This window comes from Hibiscus syriacus, unplaced genomic scaffold (genome assembly GCF_006381635.1).
Source record: "Hibiscus syriacus cultivar Baekdansim isolate YM2019G1 unplaced genomic scaffold, ASM638163v2 tig00111408_pilon, whole genome shotgun sequence".
Taxonomy (NCBI): Eukaryota; Viridiplantae; Streptophyta; class Magnoliopsida; order Malvales; family Malvaceae; genus Hibiscus; species Hibiscus syriacus.
In genome coordinates this window covers 526,631-548,564 of record NW_024063085.1, presented here as the reverse complement: position 1 = coordinate 548,564, position 21,934 = coordinate 526,631, and the positions used below count along the sequence as shown (strand labels likewise).

Sequence of the window (21,934 nt, the reverse complement as noted above, 5' to 3'; positions counted from 1 at the left end):
CGTAAATATAGAAAAAATTTAAAGTGATCTGATTACAAAAAAAAAAAACTGAATATAATTGTCTTATCTTATAACCTAAATAATATATTATATGATAAATTATATTATAATTGTACTAAAAAATTATATAAACAATAATAGATTCAGACTAACGAGAGGTAATAGAGGATTTCTTCGATGAAAGAGTTCAATTATTTTTTATTTTTTAAGATATTCTTTAAATCTTTTATTGTTTTTTAAAAATTATTTTTACATTATTTTTCTTTATTTTTTTAAAAATATTCTTAAATTTTTTATTTTTTTTAAAAAATATTATTCTTAAAATATTTTTATTTTAATATTTAATAATTTATTATTTTGTAACTTGTGATATTTCTTAGTTTTTATTTTTTTAATTTTAATAGTATTTTGGTATTTATTAATTTTTAAACAATTTTATATTTATTTAGAATATGTTTTAACTTATAATTAATTTTATTTATTTATTTCAAAAATTTAAATTGTTTTTAATTTAAAATCACATTTAATACAAAATAAATTTAAAGAGTATATTATTTTTGTTTTCAAAAGTTGTAATGCCTCCCGTACCAGTAACACTATTTCATATTTTTTTTTATTAAAAAAAGTAATTTGAAGGAGCTATAATTGAATTGAATTTCCTTTTTTCTTAAAAAAAATGATTTCGTTTTATGTACGCTGGTCGAATCTTTGAAAGCTTGAGATTTGGTGCTTTTTTTCTTTCTCATTTTTTAATTCATGCTTTTCGGTTCTCGATTTCTCCACACGGATCAATACTTGGCTCTAGGGTTTTCTCTCTGTGATTTCATCGATCTTTCTTTCGTATTGGCCGCTTATTGTAAGTCTTAACCTTCCTTTTTTTTTCTTTTTTTGAATAATTTGTTTCTTATCGTTCATGTTTGTTTGGTAAAGTCATTCATTATCTGATTCATTGTTTGTTTGCTTAGGGAAAATTTTCAGGTTTACTTCACTGCCAAGTTTTTTTTATTTTATTCGCGATCCTAAAAATAGTTCTGCGTTTTAGCTGTTTTAATTTCACTATGTTCTCTCGGTAGCCGAACAGTGCATTGCATTTGCGTACATCACGTGATCAATCGAACTGATTTTCCGCTCTTTGCTTTTATATTGTAGAATTCAATTTGATGTCCTTTTTGATTTTATGCATTATAAATCACTTGTTCTAGAAATTTATTCTTACTTATTTTGCAGGTTATTTGGATTAGCGGCACTGGAGTTTCCCTTCTTCGCTCTGATCAAGGCACTGGGGTTTCTGTATTACTTGGATACTGGTGATTTGGATTAGCGGCTTTTCTCTATATAGGTTATTTATTCTTTGAGGAAGAAAAAAAGGGCGCTTGGAGGATAGCTGTGAGACTAGAAGTGAACCTGATGAGATTGTGTAACAAGTACTGATATGGATAATGACATGGATCTTGATTTCTATAGTTAACATATAGCTTGTTTTTCCTTTTTTCGGGTAAGGAGTCTTGGTATTGATATTTATATTCGGTGACTAGCGGCTGTGGTGTTTGTTAGCCACATTAGAATGCAATAATATAAGTTTGAAGATGGATGAAGAACGAATGTTGCATCCCAGTTGGATGGGCAAAAATCCAGCCGAAATGGCGGCTGATTCACAGTTCTTCATTTTCTCTTGTGTTATTGCTGGCCTAGTTGGTATTTTAACTATAGTTTATACAGCTTTCCAGTGGAGAAGAAATATAAACTTAAGTTGGATGAAAGCTGTAGCCAGGTCGAAGAAAAACCCTAAGGCCAAGCATAAGGTTCCTGTGGCTCCTCATACTTGGGAGTTGGAATCTGTATCCCGCGCAAAGAATTTAAATTGCTGTGCTTGCTTAAAGCCAATGTCTCCTTCTCAAACCCTAGGGCCTATGATTTCTTCAGATAGTTTCATTCACCGTTGTAGCATCTGTGGCACAGTGGCTCACTTGAGCTGCTCTTCGAGTGCACACAAGGATTGCAAGTGTGTATCTATGATTGGCTTTGATCATGTGATGCATCAGTGGGCAGTTCGATGGGCAGATCTTACTGATCAACCTGATGAAGCTTCATTTTGTAGCTATTGTGACGAGTCATGTAGCGGGTCTTTCCTTGGTGGATCTCCTATATGGTTTTGCTTGTGGTGCCAACGACTCCTACACGTGGACTGTCACAGTAGTATGTCTAACGAAACTGGTGATATTTGTGATTTAGGTCCATTTAGAAGGCTGATTCTCTCACCTCTTTACGTGAAGGAGTTGAGTCCCAATTCTGGATTTCTTAGCTCTCTCACACATGGTGCAAATGAGCTTGCTTCTTCAGTACGGGCCACCATTAGGAGTCAGAGCAAGAAGCAGCGGCATAATAGTGAAACATCTTTCGATACAGGTAGTAACAACAGCTTCTGCGACATAGCCACAGAGAGTACTGCCGATATCCAAGAAAATATAAATGGTTCTCATGCAATTGAAGAGAACTGCAACGGTGGCATGAATCCGGGAACCCCACGCCTGAATGGTGGCATTGATAAGAACGTTGAGAAAAAGCCTAGTTTCAAAAGAAGTGGATCGATTAACCAGAAAGACGAGTCTCATGCATTAAGGATGAAGCAGAAATATGAGCTGGTTGATCTGCCACCAGATGCAAAACCATTACTAGTCTTCGTCAACAAGAAGAGTGGCGCACAGCGTGGAGATTCCCTTAAGCAGCGCTTGAACCTTCTTTTGAATCCTGTTCAGGTTTGATTGTCTAGCCATGAAGTGTGTTTTTTCTATTTCATTTTACTTATTGGTGGTGGTGGGTAGCTGTGTAGGAGTAACTCTGGGCTAAAAAGGAAAATGAAAACTTCCACTTTCCTGACATTTTGTTAGGCTTAAAACTGATGAGATTAATTTATACCTCCATGTTTTTTTGGAACAGTTATGAATTATATGTGATCTAAGCTCGAGAGGTAATTAGTATCCTACAGATGACAAAGACTAACATGCAAGCTAAACTTGATAACATATAGCATTTTATAATAATTAAAATCAGAGCCATCACTCTGTTTCTGTTTATAAGCCTGTTAAAACGTATGCACTTGGATGTAGAAGAGTATCCAAAATAGCCTCCCAAGGTGGTGGTGTGACAATTTTCGAAATTTTTGCTATATCAGACTAGAGTATATCAGCAAAGAAAATTGAGAAAGCAAATATCTGTAACTGCACACAGCTACCACTTGGCCAGGAATGACTTTCCCCAAATTCTTGTAAAAGATAAAAGACATACTTTTGAGTGTCTTAATAAAGTAATAACTTTATACAGTTATACTGTATTACTCCACTTGGATTGGCATTTTTATGTTTTAGCTGACTACCTGACTCTGAATTTAGCTTTGGTTCTTAACTTTTACCGTTGTGAATATGTTTTCCAGTTTGGTGTTTTGTGAGGGCTTCTCATTAAAATGATCACTGTTTGGTTTTACATTTTGCTGTTTTTGAGGTACTTTTCTTATCAAAATTTTGTCGCAGGTTTTTGAACTAAGTTCAACACAGGGACCAGAAATGGGACTTTTTTTATTCAGAAAGGTGCCTCACTTGAGAATACTTGTATGTGGGGGAGATGGAACTGTTGGATGGGTTCTTAATGCTGTAGACAAGCAGAATTTTGTTTCTCCGCCACCAGTTGCGATTCTCCCTGCTGGAACTGGAAATGATCTTGCCAGGGTTCTATCGTGGGGAGGTGGCTTGGGCTCAGTGGAGAGACAAGGAGGCCTTTGCACAGTGTTGCAAGAAATAGAGCATGCTGCAGTGACCATCCTTGACCGCTGGAAAGTGGCTATTCTGAACCAGCAGGGGAAGCAACTTCAACCTCCAAAGTTTATGAACAACTATCTTGGTATGCGGACTAGTTCTTCTATAATCTGGTTAACTTGAATGTCTACGTTGTGAACTTGTAATTTGAACTCCCAAAGAGGGAAAGCAATTGCAAGATGAAGAGAATCTGATTTCTGTGACAGCTGTTTTTTTACTTGGGTTTCTACTTAGCTTCAAGTTGAACTCTCTTATATTAGTAAATATCTGCTGTGATACCCCTGAAATACCCAAAATCTTGGATCAAACTTGATGCTTGGCATTTAAGCTGGCTGATGAGTAGTTTTTAGTTTGTCCAATTATCTTGGTTAAATCAGTGCATTGGTATTTCAAACGTCTTACTACTTCCGTAACTTGGTAGTATTCTCCTTGATTATGATTCTCTCACAGGAATTGGTTGTGATGCAAAGGTTGCTTTGGATATTCACAACTTAAGAGAGGAGAATCCAGAGAAGTTCTATAATCAGGTAGCTATGATCTTTTTGCGTTATGCATTTTGAAATGCCATGCAAAATGAACAGTGGCAGTTGATTGGTAATTATTTAGTTTCTTCAACCTAATGGATTTTTTAATTTCAGGCTTCTTGGTTATGATAATTTTGGACTTTCTGGTCTTCAGGCCTGCATATTTGTGAACTCATGGATTTAGGAGTATCCATGTATATAAATAAAATCATGGCAATTGAACTTATATTTCTTACTCCACTACATTTTTTTTCTATAAATATTACTTACAATTTAAAGTGTCAACATTTTATTGCTTGATTCTTACCTGATTATGAAACTCTTGTCCGTTGATAATGAAACATTGTTGTGTGTTTTTATGCAGATCCTCCCACTTTTTCACCTTTGTTTGAATTTATTGATCTGCATAGATGATAAAAGTGTAAACCAGAAGGTTGTGAATAATGTATTAGCTTCGAAGTATATAAAGAAAATAAAATTAGAAATATTGTATTTTTAATAACTTTTGCATGTCCTAATGATCTTATATCATTTAATTATTCAATTCCATCTTGCTGAAGAATCCTCAAAATACCTGCAGTTTATGAATAAAGTGCTTTATGCAAGAGAAGGTGCTAAGAGTATCATGGATAGGACATTTGCAGATTTTCCTTGGCAAGTTAGAGTAGAGGTGGATGGTGTCGAAATAGAAGTTCCTGAGGTATGGATGCTAGCATTTATTTTGTTACACTTGCAAAAATATGGATAATTATGTTTTGATTGTTCGGAAGAGTTTGTCTTAAATCTTGCATATTTTTTGAGCTTTTGAAAGAGTTTTAAATTGGAAGAATAGCTACACATAGTTCTCTTGGGTTTATTGGTCCAGCCTCTTTCAAACTTGTTTTCGGTTATTTGACTCTTCTTTGTTTCTTTTACCGTGAGAAAGTTCTCTTTTGTTTCCTAATTGTTTATACATCGACATCGACAATGGCGGAATCAAAAATTTAGATTGTGGTGTCAAAAAGTTTGAGTAAATAACTATTTGGTTTTAACGCTGTAAAATTTATGATGTTGCTCTAAACCTACATAGGATGCAGAAGGTGTACTTGTTGCAAACATCGGAAGCTACATGGGGGGTGTTGATCTTTGGCATAATGAGGATGATACGTATGATAATTTCAATCCTCAGTCAATGCATGATAAAGTACTGGAGGTTGTCAGCATATCTGGGACCTGGCACCTCGGAAAACTGCAGGTAATATAGTTCTTGATGAAGGCTAAGCTAATAATTTAGTATAAACTTACCATGCATTTGAAGGAATGTGAAAACAAGTTCCTTCTAGTTTGATCCAATGTCCTAAAGAACTTTGTTCTGTCCCAGCATAACGCTGGTCTGCTTTTGTCATTTTTCTTTTATACTGGCGAGTAAAGCATCAAATTGCCTTTGGTCAAATTCTTAGAAGGTTCTTGCACTAGTTGTTTTTGAAGGATTTCATCCCTCTACTATAATTGATCATTTCCAGTCCCCCTATTTCTCAAAATGTGAATTTTCAGTCTTGAGGTTAATTTTTTATTGGTAATTTTATCAAATATTTGACTTGGCTTTTTTAATACACCTTGAATTTTTTTGTGCAAATGGACAGATATTTTGCAAAATGTTTATAAGACAAAAAAGGTATAATATATGTTCGACTGTTCAAAAAATGCCGAGTTATATATTTCACGTCATCACATGTATAACAAAAGTAACGGAATTAGCAGCAAAAAAGCCAGCCTTGGGACTGAGAATACACATTTTGATTTTTGAGCAGAGGGACTAGAGATGATCAAATTATTGTAGACTAAATTCGCCCAAAAATATAGTAACGATCCATCAATTCAATACGACCAATTGTCTTCCATCCAAGTTTTCGTGTTTTTAGTCATAGAAATTTGGAATTGAAGTTTTTGTTATGGAGAATATCTGAGTTGTGCTACTTTGAGTTATTGACAGGTGGGGTTGTCTCGCGCTCGAAGACTTGCACAGGGACATTCGATTAAGATACAACTCTTTGCCGCATTGCCTGTTCAAATTGATGGAGAACCTTGGTTTCAGCAGCCTTGCACATTGTCGATTTCACATCATGGACAGGTTTTCTTTCTCTCTCTCTCTTGATGATATATTTTTTCGTGTTTGCTATACCATTGCAGCCCCGGTTCCTTGTTTTAACAAGTATAGAATATGGGCAGGCCTTCATGTTGAGGAGGACAGCCGAGGAACCTCTAGGTCATGCAGCCGCCATAATGACCGATGTGCTCGAGACTGCCGAAACGAATCACGTGATTAACGCGTCTCAGATGCGAGTCCTTCTTCAAGAAATGGCATTAAGGCTGACTTAATGCTGTTTTTTATTGCACTAAATACCAATATATCATCTCCGTTTCTTTGTTTTTCTTTTCTTTTGGCAAAGCTTGTTGTCGAAGCGTGTGTTTGTATATGAATCTTGTCAAAAACATTAAATACTAAAGAAGCCCTTCAGATGTAAAAAAGGGTATAATTTTGGGAAAATACGGATTTTTAGGTGAAATGTGTACCCTATTCGTTTGCTCAATATGAGAGTTTGATCAATTCTACACATTCCATACATTGTAATGCATTCCTACAAGTATGATCTCATTTCCCCAAATTTTAAATCTTTCAACTTTTGGATAAATATTTATTTTGTAGGCCGAGTCATCACCTCCTTGGTCACAATCAATTCTGGCTCAAATCGATTTTAGTCAATTTTGCAGGCCGAATCAATTTTTTACATCCATGTGGGTATTCGGTTTGATTTAGTTTTTCAACCAAAATTAATCAAACTATACTTTGCGATTTTTTAAAAATTGAAATTGAATAATTTAAAAATGGTAGTTTTCAATTCGATTTAGTTCGGTTCGTTTTTTTTTTTTGTTTGATTGTTACTATTTTTCAAACTCAACATCCACACAAAGCAACCTTAAAGCTTAAACTGAGTGCAAATATACAATTTAAAATTTATTAAAAAAATATTATTAGTTTTAGGATTTTATTTATTTAAGTGTGTTTTATAATAAATTCAAAATGAATTTGTTTTGGATAGTTATTTTTTTAATTCAGTTTGATTTGGAATAAAAAAATTTCATATGAAAAAAACCAAAATCAAATCGAATTGTAAAATTATATTTTTAAATCGAACTATAACCAATTCGCAAAATAAAAAACTCAAACAAAACTGAACCATGTAGTTCTATTATGATCGATTTTTCGTTTTTTTCAGTTGCGTTACTTAATCCTGACCATTACTCCTTAAATTATAAGTTAAATGTTTTCTTGTTTATCAAGCAAGTCTATTTCTCTCTTTTTTTTTCAAATAAACCTAACATGTTATATGTGTGCATATTAGTTGTAATAGTGATTATAAGTCTAGGGATTGATCGGGGTGCGGTCGTACCCATAGAAATTTCGAATTCCTCTATAGTTTAAATATTTTCTTCTTATTTTCTATTGATAATCTAATCTTGTACCTCCTAGAATTTTATATTTTGCACCCCTAATATTTATAAACTTATCTCACGATCTAAATTAAAGATTTAGACTAAACTTGTGTAAAATTAGAAGTGAATTTAGGGTTAAATTGAATAAATAAAATATGAGAATCGAATTTATAAAGTAGTTTGACTGTTTTGAAAAGAGCATGAAAATGGGGGGATTATGAAATAGTTTCCCCGTTCAAACAATCAAATTAAAACTGCAACGTGGTTTTTTTTTCACCAAAAAAAAAGGAAAAAAACATTACCTATATTTTGCCCCGATTTTCTCTCAAATTTCTTCATTTTTTAAAGTTTTTTTTATTGTTTCATAAAAATTTAAATATCAAATAATCAAATCCTACTTTCTTTTTCGAGAATTAGCCTTGAGAACATCACAAAATCACCCCCATATTTCGATTTTCTTGATCTTTCTCATGGACTAACTTTCCTTGATTTTTCAATTTCAATCCGAGGAAGTTTGAAATTGAGGTAAGAAACTTGTTTCTTGATGTATTTTCAAGTTATTTGAAGCTTTAAAATTCCATTTTCATTCATATTTTCAAATATGTATGTTATCTTCAGCCTTAAGTTTACTTTAGTAGCTTCATGGTGAAATTTTGGTTTTATCAAATTTCTTTTATTTTAGAACTCCATAAATTATCTTCTATATTCAATAAGAGATTTATGACTCGATCTTAACTTATAATCATCATATTGATAATCAATTTTGAAAATTATTCTTTAATTATTCTTGACTTTAGGTTAGTATGAATCATAGCAATGTTAGCCCGAATCATAGCAATATCCATCTCTTTGTAGTAATCCTCAATGCCTCGGTTTCCCTGCTTAAGGTTTTTTAACTTATGTAATAAGTCACGATGGTAATGAATAGGTACAAACCTCTTGCAAAGGATTGCTTTCATTTCGTTCCAAGTGTTGATGGGGCGTTCTCTATTTTTTATCCTTGATTTAACCAATTGGTCCCACCATATCAAAGCATAGTCAACGAATTCCATTGCTGTCATCCCTACTTTCTTTTGCTCTGTGTAGTTATGACATCCAAAAACATGTTCTACCATGGTTCTTCTTCCCTTAGAACGGAGGAATAGTAGCACATATATTGTTGAGATTATCATCATATATGGGACGAACTCCTTGGGTTCTCCGAGATACTTGTGACACTTGATCTTCATCGTCCTCATGTTCTTCATTATCACGCCTTGGTTGTGGATGCCTTCTGGGTATGGCATTTGGAGTGTTTCCTCAGACTCTTAAATCCTATCTATCCTTTCATGAATGGGTTGAAGTTCAAGCCTCAATATTCTTTACATTTCATGCATGGTTACTTGAATATGAAGATCTGGAACATCAGCTTGTCTTTCATCATTTGAATGTCGAGACATGATTAGTAATTAAGAAAAGAAAGAATGTGTAAAATGACCTTACCCGATTTGCTCTCACAAATCTTCACAAGTTCACTCCAATGGAATCTTGAATGTCACACAATCACTCGTGTTTGCACTCTAAGACTTAAATGGCATTTGCACGTCCTCTTATGATCTCACTTCTCACACGCATTTTTTCACTGGATTCTCTTTATGCAAAGTTCTTTGCTGACTTACTCAAGACTTGCTCAAGTAGTCACTATGTGTGCGTCGCTGAAAGAAATGTTAGATATGGAAAAGCAAATAATAATGTAAATGTAGGCTTAGAAATAGAAAAAAAGAAGAAAGGGTTACTCACTGATTCAAGTACTTACAACCTCACAAATCACCACAATCAAGTTCTTCAAATACATTTGACTTTTGATGAAGAAGAATACTTGTTACCCTTGCTTTTGTAGTGCACTTATTTTTGTATCTTTTTTAAACTTCTTTTTGTTGATTTTTTTTATGTTGCACTTCTTTTCTTTTTCTTTTTGCTGGTCAGAGCTTCAATTCTTGTTGTTGTTGATGCTTCTTCCACCAATGCAAATAGAGACACTCGTGTTGTCACTATTGAGGTTAGTGTCACTAGCATGAACTAAACGACTTCAATGATTAAGAATATTATTATTATTTAAAATTTTGAGTTCGAACATCGCATATGCAGAGATATAAACGTTCATTATCAAATGGTTGAGAGTTAGTGTCATTGCTACTTTTAACCTTAATACAATTAAAATAAATTAATGATATTAATTTTAATATTGTTGGTGAGAATAAATTTGACTTTATCAGCTGTTGGCCATTCATCTTTCTAGTTGGGACGAAAAATTACAGACGGTGAAAGATTAATTGTCGACTAGTAATCTTCTGTTAAAGAACTGTGAAGATAATATAAGGAAAAAGATAACTTCACTATATAAGAATTTTGAGAGAATAAATCTCTCTTTTAGTTGAACCTGAGAGGTATTTATAATAACCATAATTGATTGTTGATGGTTTAGATAGATCTGATTATCAAATCTTAGATTTCACCATACTAGATTACATCGAGTTATCAAAAATCTTATCCATACACTATGATTGATTCAAAGACTTATGCCAAGAAGATACGAATTTCTTGACGATTGTTCCATTCTTAATTGAGAGAATGCCACAAAATGATTTGAATTAAGGCGTCTCTCCAAAGATGTTGAATGCAGTCGGTTTTGAGAAACCGCTACAATAATTGTTTGTTTTCTTTAATAAAAAAAGGGTTAAAATCATGAAAACTGCAATATTGTAAAGAATCCATACAAGAGAAGAAAAAAAATCTTCAAGAACATCTCATGTAAAAAAAAAGAAAGCAAAATCGTCAAGATATCATCCTTTTTAGCTTAACCACAGAAGTAACTTCATATTACCATTACAAGGCATTGAAGCCCCCTTCGTCATACATCCACCCTCTCGACGTCGAGTACAAGGGTCTTCGGTGGCTTCCCCAATAGATCAGTATACTCCTGGAAAGGAGACCTCGTGAATCGAGTCTCTTTCCAGAAATCAGGAGTCAAGAAACCACAAGTTTTCAGAAGACACTCGAAGGTGGCCTGCATTTACTTCCGCAAGAATAAGCCGAGCAGCTATCAAGCATGAAAGCATACTAGTTTTCCAATCAATTTACAAGCACTCAGCAGCAATATGCAATGATTAAAAGAAAATCAAAACGGGTTTGCCGGTCAATAAACGAGTCAAAAATCTACAAGCACATGTTTAGGGGAGTTTAACAAACATATAACATGATTTTGACCAAGCCAAGAAAACATTAAACAAACACAAGAGAAGCATAAATCACAAAACTTTCAAGCATCCCAAGTTTACAATCGTGGTTTGAAAATCTTAGCTCCGATTGTTCCTTCTTTTTAATTTTTTTTAAAAACATTATTAATTTCTCTATAATAACTTTTGAGTGGAAAAAAAATCCTAGCTTCGCTTCTTCCTTCTTTTTAATTTTTGGTTGGTATTCTTTATTAATATTATTTATCGATAGTCAGTGTTTTTTATTTTTATTTTTAATAACTTTGCTTATGATATATATATTTTTTTCTTTTGATACGCTTTCAATTTCTTTATTAATAGTTTAATTATTCTTTTTGTTTATTTTTTAAGGCTTGACTTGATTGACTACAATTGATTAATACAGTACTTGTTGTTTTATATTCTTTTATGTTTTAGACCATCGAATTTATTTTGGATACGAAGTTTACATTTTTTTAGTTTTTTGATGATTATTATCTCTGATTTATGTTTGTCGATGTTCTATTAGTAGTATGATCTCTTGTTGTAATTCGTTAGTCGATCAGTTAGATTTGTTTGTATCTATATTTTGTTCGATTTTTTTATATGTTTTTCACCATTTCCATGATCCTTGTATAATCTTAAATGACTTGTTTCTTTTACCAATGATTATAGAACATTAGAATGATATCCTCATTATGTGTTTAATTTACAATTATAGTTATAAATATTTATTATAATTTTAAATATTTTCTATAGTTATAAGAAATTAATATTTGTAATAATATTTTTCCTTATAATTAATACTAATTAAATTTATAATTTCTTTAAGAAAAAATAGTAGAAAAATTTAAAGAAGATGAATGAGAGTGTAGTTGGAATACAAATTTAAAATTGTTGCGTTGAAGAAACGCATCATATTTCTCCAATCATATCCATAGAAATCCATCATCACTGAAAGTCAACGGCTCCAACCCCAAATGTCTCGCAACAGAATCACTGGATAAATAAAAAAAACCCATTCTTCCCCCCAAATTATTGTATTTACAAGAAAAAAATTAGAAGAGTGAATTTTTGAAACCCGAAAATGTCCGATGAGGAGCATCATTTTGAATCTAAGGCCGACGCAGGCGCCTCCAAAACCTACCCTCAGCAGGCTGGTACCATTCGTAAGAACGGCTACATCGTCATCAAAAACCGTCCCTGCAAGGTTGTCTCTTTTGAATATCGAAATTTATTTAATTTTGTTATTCTTGAAATTTAGGGTTTGGATTTATTTATGAATTCTAGTTGAAGGTTTTATTTAAATAACAATAGTGTTAATGTTTGGAAAATTGAGATCTAAATATTCTAATTAGAGTATATAATATGAAGAAATTAGAGTAACTAATAACAAATAGGACAAGTAAATTAGAGTATATAAAATGAAGAAATTAATAGTTTCTAATGAATCTTCTAATTACGGTCAAGCTGGTTAAAGTGATAAAAGTTATTGGCAGGTGATCAGTTAGTGTTTGATGGGTTGACTGTTGATTTGCACCCTATGGTTGATAACTTGTTATATAAATTTGGGTTTATGATGATTTGCAATTTGAGCTGACTTGATTGTTCTTTTATGATTGCGTTACCAGGTTGTTGAAGTTTCCACCTCCAAGACGGGGAAACACGGTCATGGTCATGTTGATTGGGGAATGTGAAATTCTCATGTGAATAGAATCCACATTCTCCTGTTTAGTAGGTCGGGAATGTTATTCTTGGTAATCTTACATTATTAATACTGGATTTTTTTGGGTATATTACCGGGAATGTCATTACCTCCCTTTTCTTAGGTATTGTTGGATTACCGACGTTTTGAACTAAAATGCTCTTAATTTTTTTTTCAAAAATATCATTATTTTGTCACTGAATATAAAAATTCTACGAATGTTAAATTGCAAATTTATCCTTAAACTATTTTAGATTTACAAAAAAATCTATAATTAAAATTTTATATGAAGTTCAGGGTTAAAATAAAATTTTATATAAAGTTCAGGGGTTAAAATAAAATTTTACTCTTTCATTAAACCTTTTTATATTTTCAATTTTGTAAAAAAAATTATATAAATTTTATAAATTTAAATTTTTTAAAGAAAATATATAGATATTTTTCAACTTGTTAAAAAAATAAATATATAATAAGGACAATTTGGTCAAATATACATTTCAATAATCTTTTATTTCTTTAACCAAACACGGTAATCTTACATTCCTACTAAACCAACCAAACACAAAATACAATATTCCATTAATCCTATTCTCTGGTAATCTTTTATTCCCACTGGTAATTTTATATTCTACTGGTAATCTTACATTCCCACTCTAAGTGTCACTTTGTCGGAATCGACATCTTTAATGCCAAGAAGCTGGAAGATATTGTTACCTCCTCCCACAATTGTGACGTATGGAATATGAACATTTTTTATTCTCTGTTGTGTGATTGCTTTGGTGTTATCGAATGTTTTTATTTCTGTTTCTACAGGTTCCACATGTGAATCGAACTGACTACCAGTTGATCGATATTTTGAGGATGGATTTGTAAGTTGTTTTGCTTTCCTTTGCTTCTGCTTGATGTTGGTTTATGTGCATGTGTGTTCTTAATTAGTTACATTAACTTCTTTTCAGGTGAGTTTGCTGACTGATAGTGGAGACAATAAGGATGATCTGAGGCTCCCAACTGATGAGAGCTTGTTGAAACAGGTCAATTAACTGTTTTTCCCCTTGTGTTTTTTGATAAATGGCTTCCTTTCTGTTGAGATGTGCCTTTTGTTGTTTAATTTACTGATATTTGAGTTTCAAGTTCGAATACTTTATATCAAATTGTGCCAGTGCAGTATGATTGGACCTCCTTTGGCCACATTGCCCTTGTGTCAAGGGGATCCACTGGCACCACAAGTCAGCCCCTTTTTCTTTAAAGAAGAAAGCAAGCATAACTTAAGCCTGAGAGAGTTTAATGTTTCGTTTTTGTTTTGCGTTTTTGTCCTCTCGATGTGAGCATCCCGACTGAATCACATATTCTCGTGGGGGAATATAGTTTTAACATGTTTAAACATACTTCATTTGTATTTCTCACTTTCAGTGTGCTGAAACCGAGGATGATACTTATATTTTGGCAAACTACAGATCAAGGAAGGGTTTGCGAGGGGAAAGACCTGGTGGTGTCTGTTATGTCGGCAATGGGGGAGGAGCAGATCTGTGTCTCAAGGACATTGGTCCGAAATAATTTGAGATCGATTCTCTCTGTTATCCCAATCTTAAATGAGATTATTTTTACAAGAGCTTGAATTGCTTTGCATTTTCAAGACCTGGGTAGGTATAACTATAGTGCTGTCTTTTCTTTGGTTTGGTTTGGATACTAAAAGAAGAAGAAAAACACCATTACTAGTTTCCTGTTGTACTTAGATGGCTGGTCTCTATTAACTGCACCTTGCTACCATGCATTCTACTTAAAATACACTGTGAGAATGGAACCAAATTTGTCTTTTGACATCATAATTCGTATATTCGTGTCGTGTTTGAATTATTTAATATATAATTCGTGCTGAATATGAGATTGTTTGCAATGAGGCAATGGAGGAAATGAAGAGTTTGCTCGGTATTTGAATGCGTTGGGGAGGGAAAGCCTCCTCTTTTTAATATCATGATTTAAAAATGTAATGTTAAACTTGAGTATTAAATGTGCAAGTGACTAAAATGAAATCAAAACAAAAAAGTTGAGTGATGAAAATGGAACAAAAATAATAATTAGAGTATTAAATATGTAGTTTACGCTTTTATTAATTTAATTTTGATTTAAAATAATTTAATAAATTTAACATTTTATATTTAAAATTTTTAACTGATTAGTTTTATGATAATGTCAAGCTAAATATAAAATAATAGAAATTTTAAATATAAAATATTAAGTTTATTAAATTAAGAAGAATCGATAGAATATATAAGTTTTAGAAACTAAATTTATTATTATATCATTATTTTATATAAAATATATAAATGGTCTTTCGATTATATGATGTTATTTTATTGAGACTTTTGACTATTTAAAGTTATAAAATAGTCTCTCGATTATTAAATATTACTTTGTTGAATCTTCTAAATATTAAAAATTATAAAATAATCATTTAATTATTCATATATTTTAAAATCGTTATTTTCTACATATTGCAAGAAAATGAGTACAGTGTAAATGAGTGGCATGTGTCGCAGCAACAAGACTACTTTCCTGATGCTTGCCAGTGGGATTGTAAAACTGGAAAATTTAACAGAGTGATGTACGAAGCTCTATCCATCCACTTATAGTAGAATTCAATTCTTTATGCTGTAACATTAGTCTTTTCCTTGAGGGTTTTCAAAGTAACCAATCAAAATTAGGAGATGGGTTTTGTTAAGTGTAATTGTAATATACAAACACCATAAATACCTGCCTATTTGTATGTCTTGTCATTTGAAACTGCATTTATTGTTGATGTGCCCAGAGAAAGAGAAGCCAGAAGATGTGCATGCCAAATTTGAAGAAATGCAGTCATCCGATATCGATTTGAGAATCATGGGTAACTCTTAATCATGCATTTTTTTTTGGATAATTAAAATTTTATTACCCAAATGAACAGAGTTCTGTTACAAAACAATCATCAAAGGAAAATCAACAAAAATCATGAACAACCTATTACAAAACAGATTATAGGTTATTCAAGACTCCAATTCTTACAAAGAGTGATATTAATTCTATCTAGTCTATTAATGTTCCGGCCTCGTAGTTGAATGCCAACCATCTCCTTGATAGCTTTAAGAATTTCAACTACAGTTCTAGAGTTTCCTTTGAACAATCTTCTGTTTCGTTCCTCCCAAAGAGAATAGAGGAATGCACACCATGCAAGTTTCAATATAGTGGTAAGAAGGGATTTACCTTTCCAAGTAAGGGAAGCCGATGCTAAAAAGTTGTTCCAGGACAGTGCTGTTGACCTTAATCCGGAGAGGTGCAGAATGGCCTTCCAGAGGGTGTCCGCCATTGAACATTGAAGGAACAGGTGGTCTCTTGTCTCCCGATCTTCGTTGCATAGAACACATAAGCCATCGGTTATAATGCCCATTTGTTGAAGCCTATTCCGAGTGGGAAGTCTGTCCAAGATAGCCATCCAAGCAATCATGCTGTGTTTTGGAATGTGTAGAGGAAACCAGATTATGTTATGCCAGTTGACTTTGTCTCCCTTAACTCTAATCTCGTCCCAGATGGCACGAGTCGTCGTTGCGCTTGTAGAAAAAACAGTTTGTGCTTCTCTTTTAAGATTTAGAAGTTTTCTGAAGCACCAACTAGCATTAGTACCACCTTCTGAATGCCAGAAGTCTTTATTTTTTAACACATAGGATTTCACCCAAGCAACCCAAAGTGATCCCTCTCCTGCTAGGATGTTTCTAATGAGCTGGATCATGCACGCTTTGTTCCATGCTTTTAGATCTTTTAAGCCAAGGCCTCCTTCAGATTTCGGATGGCATATCAATTTCCAGCTTACTCTAGCTCCAGTAGCAGCCGTGTCAGAACCTTTCCAGAGAAAGCGAGAACAAAGTTGTTGAATTCTGTTTATAATTGACTGTGGTAAAAGAAACTGCCTGCACCAGTAGTTAGCAACACTAAATATGACAGCTCTGATAAGTTCAAGTCTACCTGCATAAGACAAGTGTCTTCCAGTCCAGTGATGGAGCTTGGATTTGATTTTTTCAATGAGAACTACACAGTCTTTTTTAGAGAGTTTTCTCGTAACTAGAGGCACCCCTAAGTATCTTACAGGCAAGCATCCATGTGTGAAGCCCGTGATTCTGTGTATGGTCTCTATGTTATTGATAAGGATACCAGCAGCATAAAATTCACATTTGGCCGCATTGAGATGTAGTCCAGACATTTCATATAATTTATCTAGGACACTGATGACTCCTATAACAGATTCCACATTTCCTTTACAAAAGATAAGGAGATCATCCGCAAACATTAAGTGAGTGAGACCAATCTTTTTGCATTTAGGGTGGTAGCCGAAAATACCTCGTGCCGCAGCTAAATTAAGAATTCTGGAGAGTACATTCATTGAGAGGGCAAATAAGAATGGAGAAAGGGGGTCACCCTGCCTTATACCCCTAGCACCCTTGAAGTAGCCGATCAGACTGCCATTGAAAGAGATGGAGTATTTTGCTTGCGTGTAACAAGCCTCAATCCAAGAGATGAAAGTCCTTGGAAGTTCCAGAGCCTTTAGGATTGCAGAAATGAGACCCCAATGGAGAGAGTCGAAAGCCTTTCGTAGATCAATCTTCATACAACATCTTGGGGAGATAGATTTCCGTCCGTAGCCTTTAACTATTTCTTGTGCGAGGAGAGTGTTGTCAACAATGCTTCTTCCTTTTACGAAAGCAGACTGATTCAAAGTTATCATTTCTGGGAGCAGATTGGTCAACCTGTTGACTAAAATCTTGGTAATTGTCTTGTAGACAACAGAGCAGCATGAAATTGGTCGGAAGTCTTGAATTTTACTTGGATTTGGTACTTTGGGTACCAATGCAATTGTAGTAGCATTAAATGCTGGCAGCAACAAAGTTTCTTGAAAGAAGTATCGAATCGCATTCACTACATCGTCTCCAACCACATTCCAGCATTTTTAAAAAAATAAGGAGTATAACCATCTGGGCCAGGAGCCTTATCATTACCTTGATTGAAGATTGCTGCTTTAATCTCCTCGGTAGAAACTCCCTTGACTAAATCCGATGAAGCTCCAATAGGTAATGTGTAGTGCAGCAGATCTTTGAGAAGAGTAGGGTCGCAATTGGTTACAGAGGGATCTGCAGTGCCAATAAGGCTCTTGAAGTAGTTAATCACTTCAGTGGCCATATTATCAAAGGATTCAAGCCTTCTTCCTTGATCATCAACAATCACTCTGATTGTATCCCGTTTGTTTTTAGCTGCGATGATGGAGTGGAAAAATTTAGTGCATCTGTCTCCCTCCTTTAACCATTGGGCTTTACCCTTTTGTTTTAAGAACATAAGCTCGGCTTCTTCGAGAGATTTTAATTCTTTTTGTAGAGTAAGCTCCTTCTCGAGTGTGTCGTCTCCTCTTAAAGTTGATAATTGCTGCATTTCCAACTCTATTTTCTTTTGCTGGAATCGGTTTGAGATGTCACTGTAGCAGTCTTTATTAAGTCTCTTTAGGCTGCCTTTGAGTCGTTTTAGTTTAGAGAAAAGGACTTGCATAGGGTTACCTTGAATTGTTGGTTGCCAAGACTGATGTACTTCATGTATGAAGCTAGGATGAAGAGCCCAGAAATTGAAGAATTTGAATGGTTTGGGTCTGTTTGCTTCTACCTCTTTGTTGAGCAAAACTAAAGCCATACAATGGTCTGAACGGCCTGGAGCAAGGAATTCAACAAATGAGTTTTGAAATTCATTCGCCCACAACGAATTGATGAGTACCCTATCAAGCTTCCTTGCAAGGAAGGATTCTTGTTATTTATTACTCCATGTAAACAATGGACCAAAGAAAGGATGGTCTTGTAAAGCAAGTTCCTGCGTGACTTCTTGGAAATCTTTCATTTCGGGAGATGAAACAGGGCCAAGTAACTCATGAGCAGAGGTTTCATTGGACTTCAAAATGATGTTGAAGTCCCCTCCTACTATCCAAGGGAGATGGCCATACTTGATATCAATTTCACGCAGTTGATGCCATAGAAGTCTACGTGAAATACCATCGTTGCTGCCATAAGCTGCTGTAATAATCAGGGTGGCACCTTGGAAGGAACCTTTAACAGTAATGCTTTGAGAAGAAACATCGCATAATGAGAAGTCCAAGTCTTTTTTCAACAGAATCCAAATCCTCCCATTTTGTGCATATTCATAATTTGTGTATACATTCCACTTTGCAAATTTAGTTTCCAGTAAACCCACTGATTTTTCCTTTTTTACGCGGGTCTCCAACAAACATAATACGTCAACTTTATTGTGGTGGGCTCTTTGTAGCACTTTGTCTTGTTTTAGAGGGTTGTTCAAACCTCTAACATTCCAAAAGCTGATCTTAATAGAATGAAGTGATTACAAGGTGACATAACCTTAAATGCACTTTAAACAACCTAACTTATTCCTCAACAACTTTGGGCTTATCTTTGCTATCGAAGGATACTCTTTTAGCTACTAAAAATCTTGAAATTCATATGGGATATGTGATATTCATGAACGATTCTTCTTCAAGTTAAAAAATTGAGATCATTGATTTGGTATGATTCTAACTACCGTGGGGAAAGCTACTGTGCGGTGGCCAATGGGAAACGACTCATTTCCGTACGAAAGTGGACAACGATTGTTTGTTTAAAATCATCATTTCATATCTTAAGACATACATTCCAAGTGAACTTGGATGTCTGTTGTCGTACAAACATAAAATCAGCAACTTCCATTCATATTTCTAACCCAATTATATTGGTTTTCCTACAGTTTTCATATAAACCCAGGAATTTCGAATTCTCTGATCTCATTTATTAATATATTAACATTTATCTAAATACATAAAAAGTTTAAATAATTGAAATTTAGTTCATTTACTTATAAAAAAAATTAGGGTAAATTACACAAATGATCCCCCGACTATATGATACTATTTTGTCGAGTCATCCGGCTATTAAAGTTACAAAATGATCCATCGACTATATGATACTACTTGTCGAGTCATCCGGTATTAAAGTTACAATGGTCATCCGACTCTTCATTATGTTTCAAACTCATCATTTTTTGTTAAAAAATTAATGACAATCTGAGCTGGAGGTTAATTTGTTGACTGAGATATGACCCCGACTATAGGGAATTATTTTTTTGAGTCTCTCAACTATTAAAAGTTACAATATGGTCACCGACTATTCATTATGTTTCAAACTCGTCATTTTCCGTTAAAAAATTAACGAGGGTTGTATAAGCTGAACATTAACACGCTGACTGAAATATGATAATCGTTTAAGATTATGAGATCATGTTTTATCATATCTCAGTCAACAAGTTAACGTCCAGCTCAGACCGTAGTTATTTTTTAACGAAAAAGGATGAGTTTGGAACATAATGAATAGTCGGATGATATATTGTAACTTTTAATAGTCGATAGACTCAACAAAGCAACTCATATAGTATGGGGATCATTTTGTAACTTTAACAGTCGGATGACTCAACAAAGTAGTATCATATAGTCGGGGTCATATCTCAGTCAATACGTTAACGTCCAGCTCAGACTGTCATTAATTTTTTAACAAAACAAGATGAGCTTGAAAACATAATGAATAGTCGGATGACAATTGTAACTTTTAATAATCAAGAGACTCAATAAAACAACTCCTTATATCGGATACCATTTTGTAATTTTAATAGTTGAGACTCAACAAAACATTTTATACTCAGAATACTATTTGTGTACTTTATCCAAAAAATTATAGACGTGACATCGATCAAAATATATTTACTATGTATAAAACTTATCATCATATATGCTCAAACTTAGAATTTTAGAAAAAATAATATTTTTTACGACCCGAACCATTTGAACTAAAAAGTTTAAATAAAAATATGATAAAAAAATAAAAATGATACGAAAAATATGTGATTTTACATTTTAGTGTACGAAAATTTCAATTTTTTCAGTATTTGCTTTGGTTTTAGAACCCATACATAAAGTCATAAACAGTAATTTCCAAATTCCAATACAAAATATCAGGAAGAAAATTTAAAAAGAATTGAAGTATCTGAGAGAGAATTTGTTTAAAATGTTTTGAATTTATATGTGCAGTGAGTGTTTAATTGTTGCTGTTTTTTCTATGGCAGATCTTCAACATTCTCCAATTTCACATAACCATCATCCTCCTCCTCTGCAATTTCACTTTCCTGCTTCATCTTCATCAATCCACCTGTTCTGCAGCTGTCGAAGAACAAGCAACTCACTACAGTATCAAGAACAAGAATCATTGAGTACAAATAAGCAATCAAAACCCCTTCCAACGCCATCGGAAACCAAGCGGAATCACCACCTTCGTAAGCTGTCACCACACGATGGTGAAACATAGCTTCAATGGCCGCCAGGCTGAGATTCAAAGGCAAAGCCAATGATAAAGCAGTCGAACTTCTTCCTTTAATAACAACACAAGCTTTTAGAATCGATAAATATCCACCGGATTTGTCCATTCCCGATGAAACCAATGCCAAGTTTGAAATTACGAATGAATTCGCCAGAACCAGAGAGTAAAAAACAGCCCCAAAAGCAGAAATTAAAAGAATCCATTTAGGGGATGAGAATCCCAACCCATCAATCAAATTGAACCCAAAGAACAAAACAGAGAAAGCCGTTGCGTTCGCTGAGATGATTAACAAGAAATTGCAGATTTGGGTTCCGAGGAGAGGCCTGTAAAGCGAAAGAACCGATGAAAACAGAAAGGGTTTCTTCAAGGTTCTCCCATGGCGGAAACAGAGTTCGATAATGGAGGCTTTGGCAATGAGGAAGAAGGAGAATGTGAAAGGAAGTGCGAAAACGGAGAAACAGATGGTTTGGGAAAGTTTTAAACTGAGAATCGTGAAGAAATCTGAGGGATAAGGGAACCCAGAAGCTTGAAAAAGAGCATCGAGACGGCCATTGATTGATGGAAGCAAAGAAGAAGGTGGGACGAAGATTTGCGAAAGAAGAACTGAAACAGAGTAGGGGAAAACAAGAATTGCGGGTGTCAAAGTGAAGAAGTGGTAATTTTGAAGGAAAGTGAAGATTGATCTTCTCATAATGCTGGTTGATTTCTCCATTTGAGTTCTTGGGGTATCCTCCGTTGATGAGAGAATGGAAGAAGAAACAATGAAATATGCCAT

General features: G+C 33.9%; 3 protein-coding genes and 1 pseudogene across 5 annotated transcripts; 2 read left to right on the top strand and 2 right to left on the bottom strand.

The window, feature by feature from the left end:
• The first annotated feature begins 1,432 nt into the window (after nucleotides 1-1,432).
• On the top strand, nucleotides 1,433-20,434 carry LOC120162788 (diacylglycerol kinase 1-like). Of its 3 annotated transcripts, XM_039172864.1 has the most exons (9): nucleotides 1,435-2,756; nucleotides 3,528-3,894; nucleotides 4,260-4,336; nucleotides 4,914-5,033; nucleotides 5,403-5,567; nucleotides 6,306-6,443; nucleotides 6,542-6,691; nucleotides 19,017-19,021; nucleotides 20,424-20,434. In XM_039172864.1, exons 1-7 carry the CDS (start codon nucleotides 1,587-1,589, stop codon nucleotides 6,689-6,691), a joined length of 2,187 nt encoding a protein of 728 aa, XP_039028795.1. In that variant the 5' UTR covers nucleotides 1,435-1,586; the 3' UTR covers nucleotides 19,017-19,021; nucleotides 20,424-20,434. The 3 variants fall into 3 exon arrangements, with proteins under 3 accessions (XP_039028796.1, XP_039028795.1, XP_039028794.1); XM_039172863.1 differs by lacking the exons at nucleotides 19,017-19,021; nucleotides 20,424-20,434 and having other exon boundaries at nucleotides 6,542-6,903; XM_039172865.1 differs by lacking the exons at nucleotides 4,914-5,033; nucleotides 19,017-19,021; nucleotides 20,424-20,434 and having other exon boundaries at nucleotides 1,433-2,756; nucleotides 6,542-6,903.
• On the top strand, nucleotides 12,068-14,299 carry LOC120162789 (annotated as a pseudogene).
• Nucleotides 17,687-19,503, bottom strand: LOC120162766. The gene is made up of 3 exons (XM_039172848.1): nucleotides 19,447-19,503; nucleotides 18,571-19,123; nucleotides 17,687-18,462 (listed from the first exon to the last, which is right to left on the bottom strand). Exons 1-3 carry the CDS (start codon nucleotides 19,501-19,503, stop codon nucleotides 17,687-17,689), a joined length of 1,386 nt encoding a protein of 461 aa, XP_039028779.1.
• A 465-nt stretch (nucleotides 20,435-20,899) lies between the features above and the next one.
• Nucleotides 20,900-21,934, bottom strand: LOC120162764. The gene has a single exon (XM_039172847.1). It carries the CDS (start codon nucleotides 21,932-21,934, stop codon nucleotides 20,900-20,902), a length of 1,035 nt encoding a protein of 344 aa, XP_039028778.1.

Bases quoted from the DNA above. Each gene is read 5' to 3' on its own strand.
- LOC120162788 (XM_039172864.1), top strand. From the start codon at position 1,587: ATGGATGAAGAACGAATGTTGCATCCCAGTTGGATGGGCAAAAATCCA. The intron at 2,757-3,527 runs GTTTGATTGTCT...ATTTTGTCGCAG, and splicing joins TTCTTTTGAATCCTGTTCAG to GTTTTTGAACTAAGTTCAAC. The intron at 4,337-4,913 runs GTAGCTATGATC...AAATACCTGCAG, and splicing joins CAGAGAAGTTCTATAATCAG to TTTATGAATAAAGTGCTTTA.
- LOC120162766 (XM_039172848.1), bottom strand. From the start codon at position 19,503: ATGGAAGTTGCTGATTTTATGTTTGTACGACAACAGACATCCAAGTTC. The intron at 19,124-19,446 runs GTATGTCTTAAG...CATTCTATTAAG, and splicing joins CATCCAAGTTCACTTGGAAT to ATCAGCTTTTGGAATGTTAG. The intron at 18,463-18,570 runs GTAATAAATAAC...TCCTTGCTCCAG, and splicing joins TGGTCCATTGTTTACATGGA to GCCGTTCAGACCATTGTATG.
- LOC120162764 (XM_039172847.1), bottom strand. From the start codon at position 21,934: ATGGCATATTTCATTGTTTCTTCTTCCATTCTCTCATCAACGGAGGAT.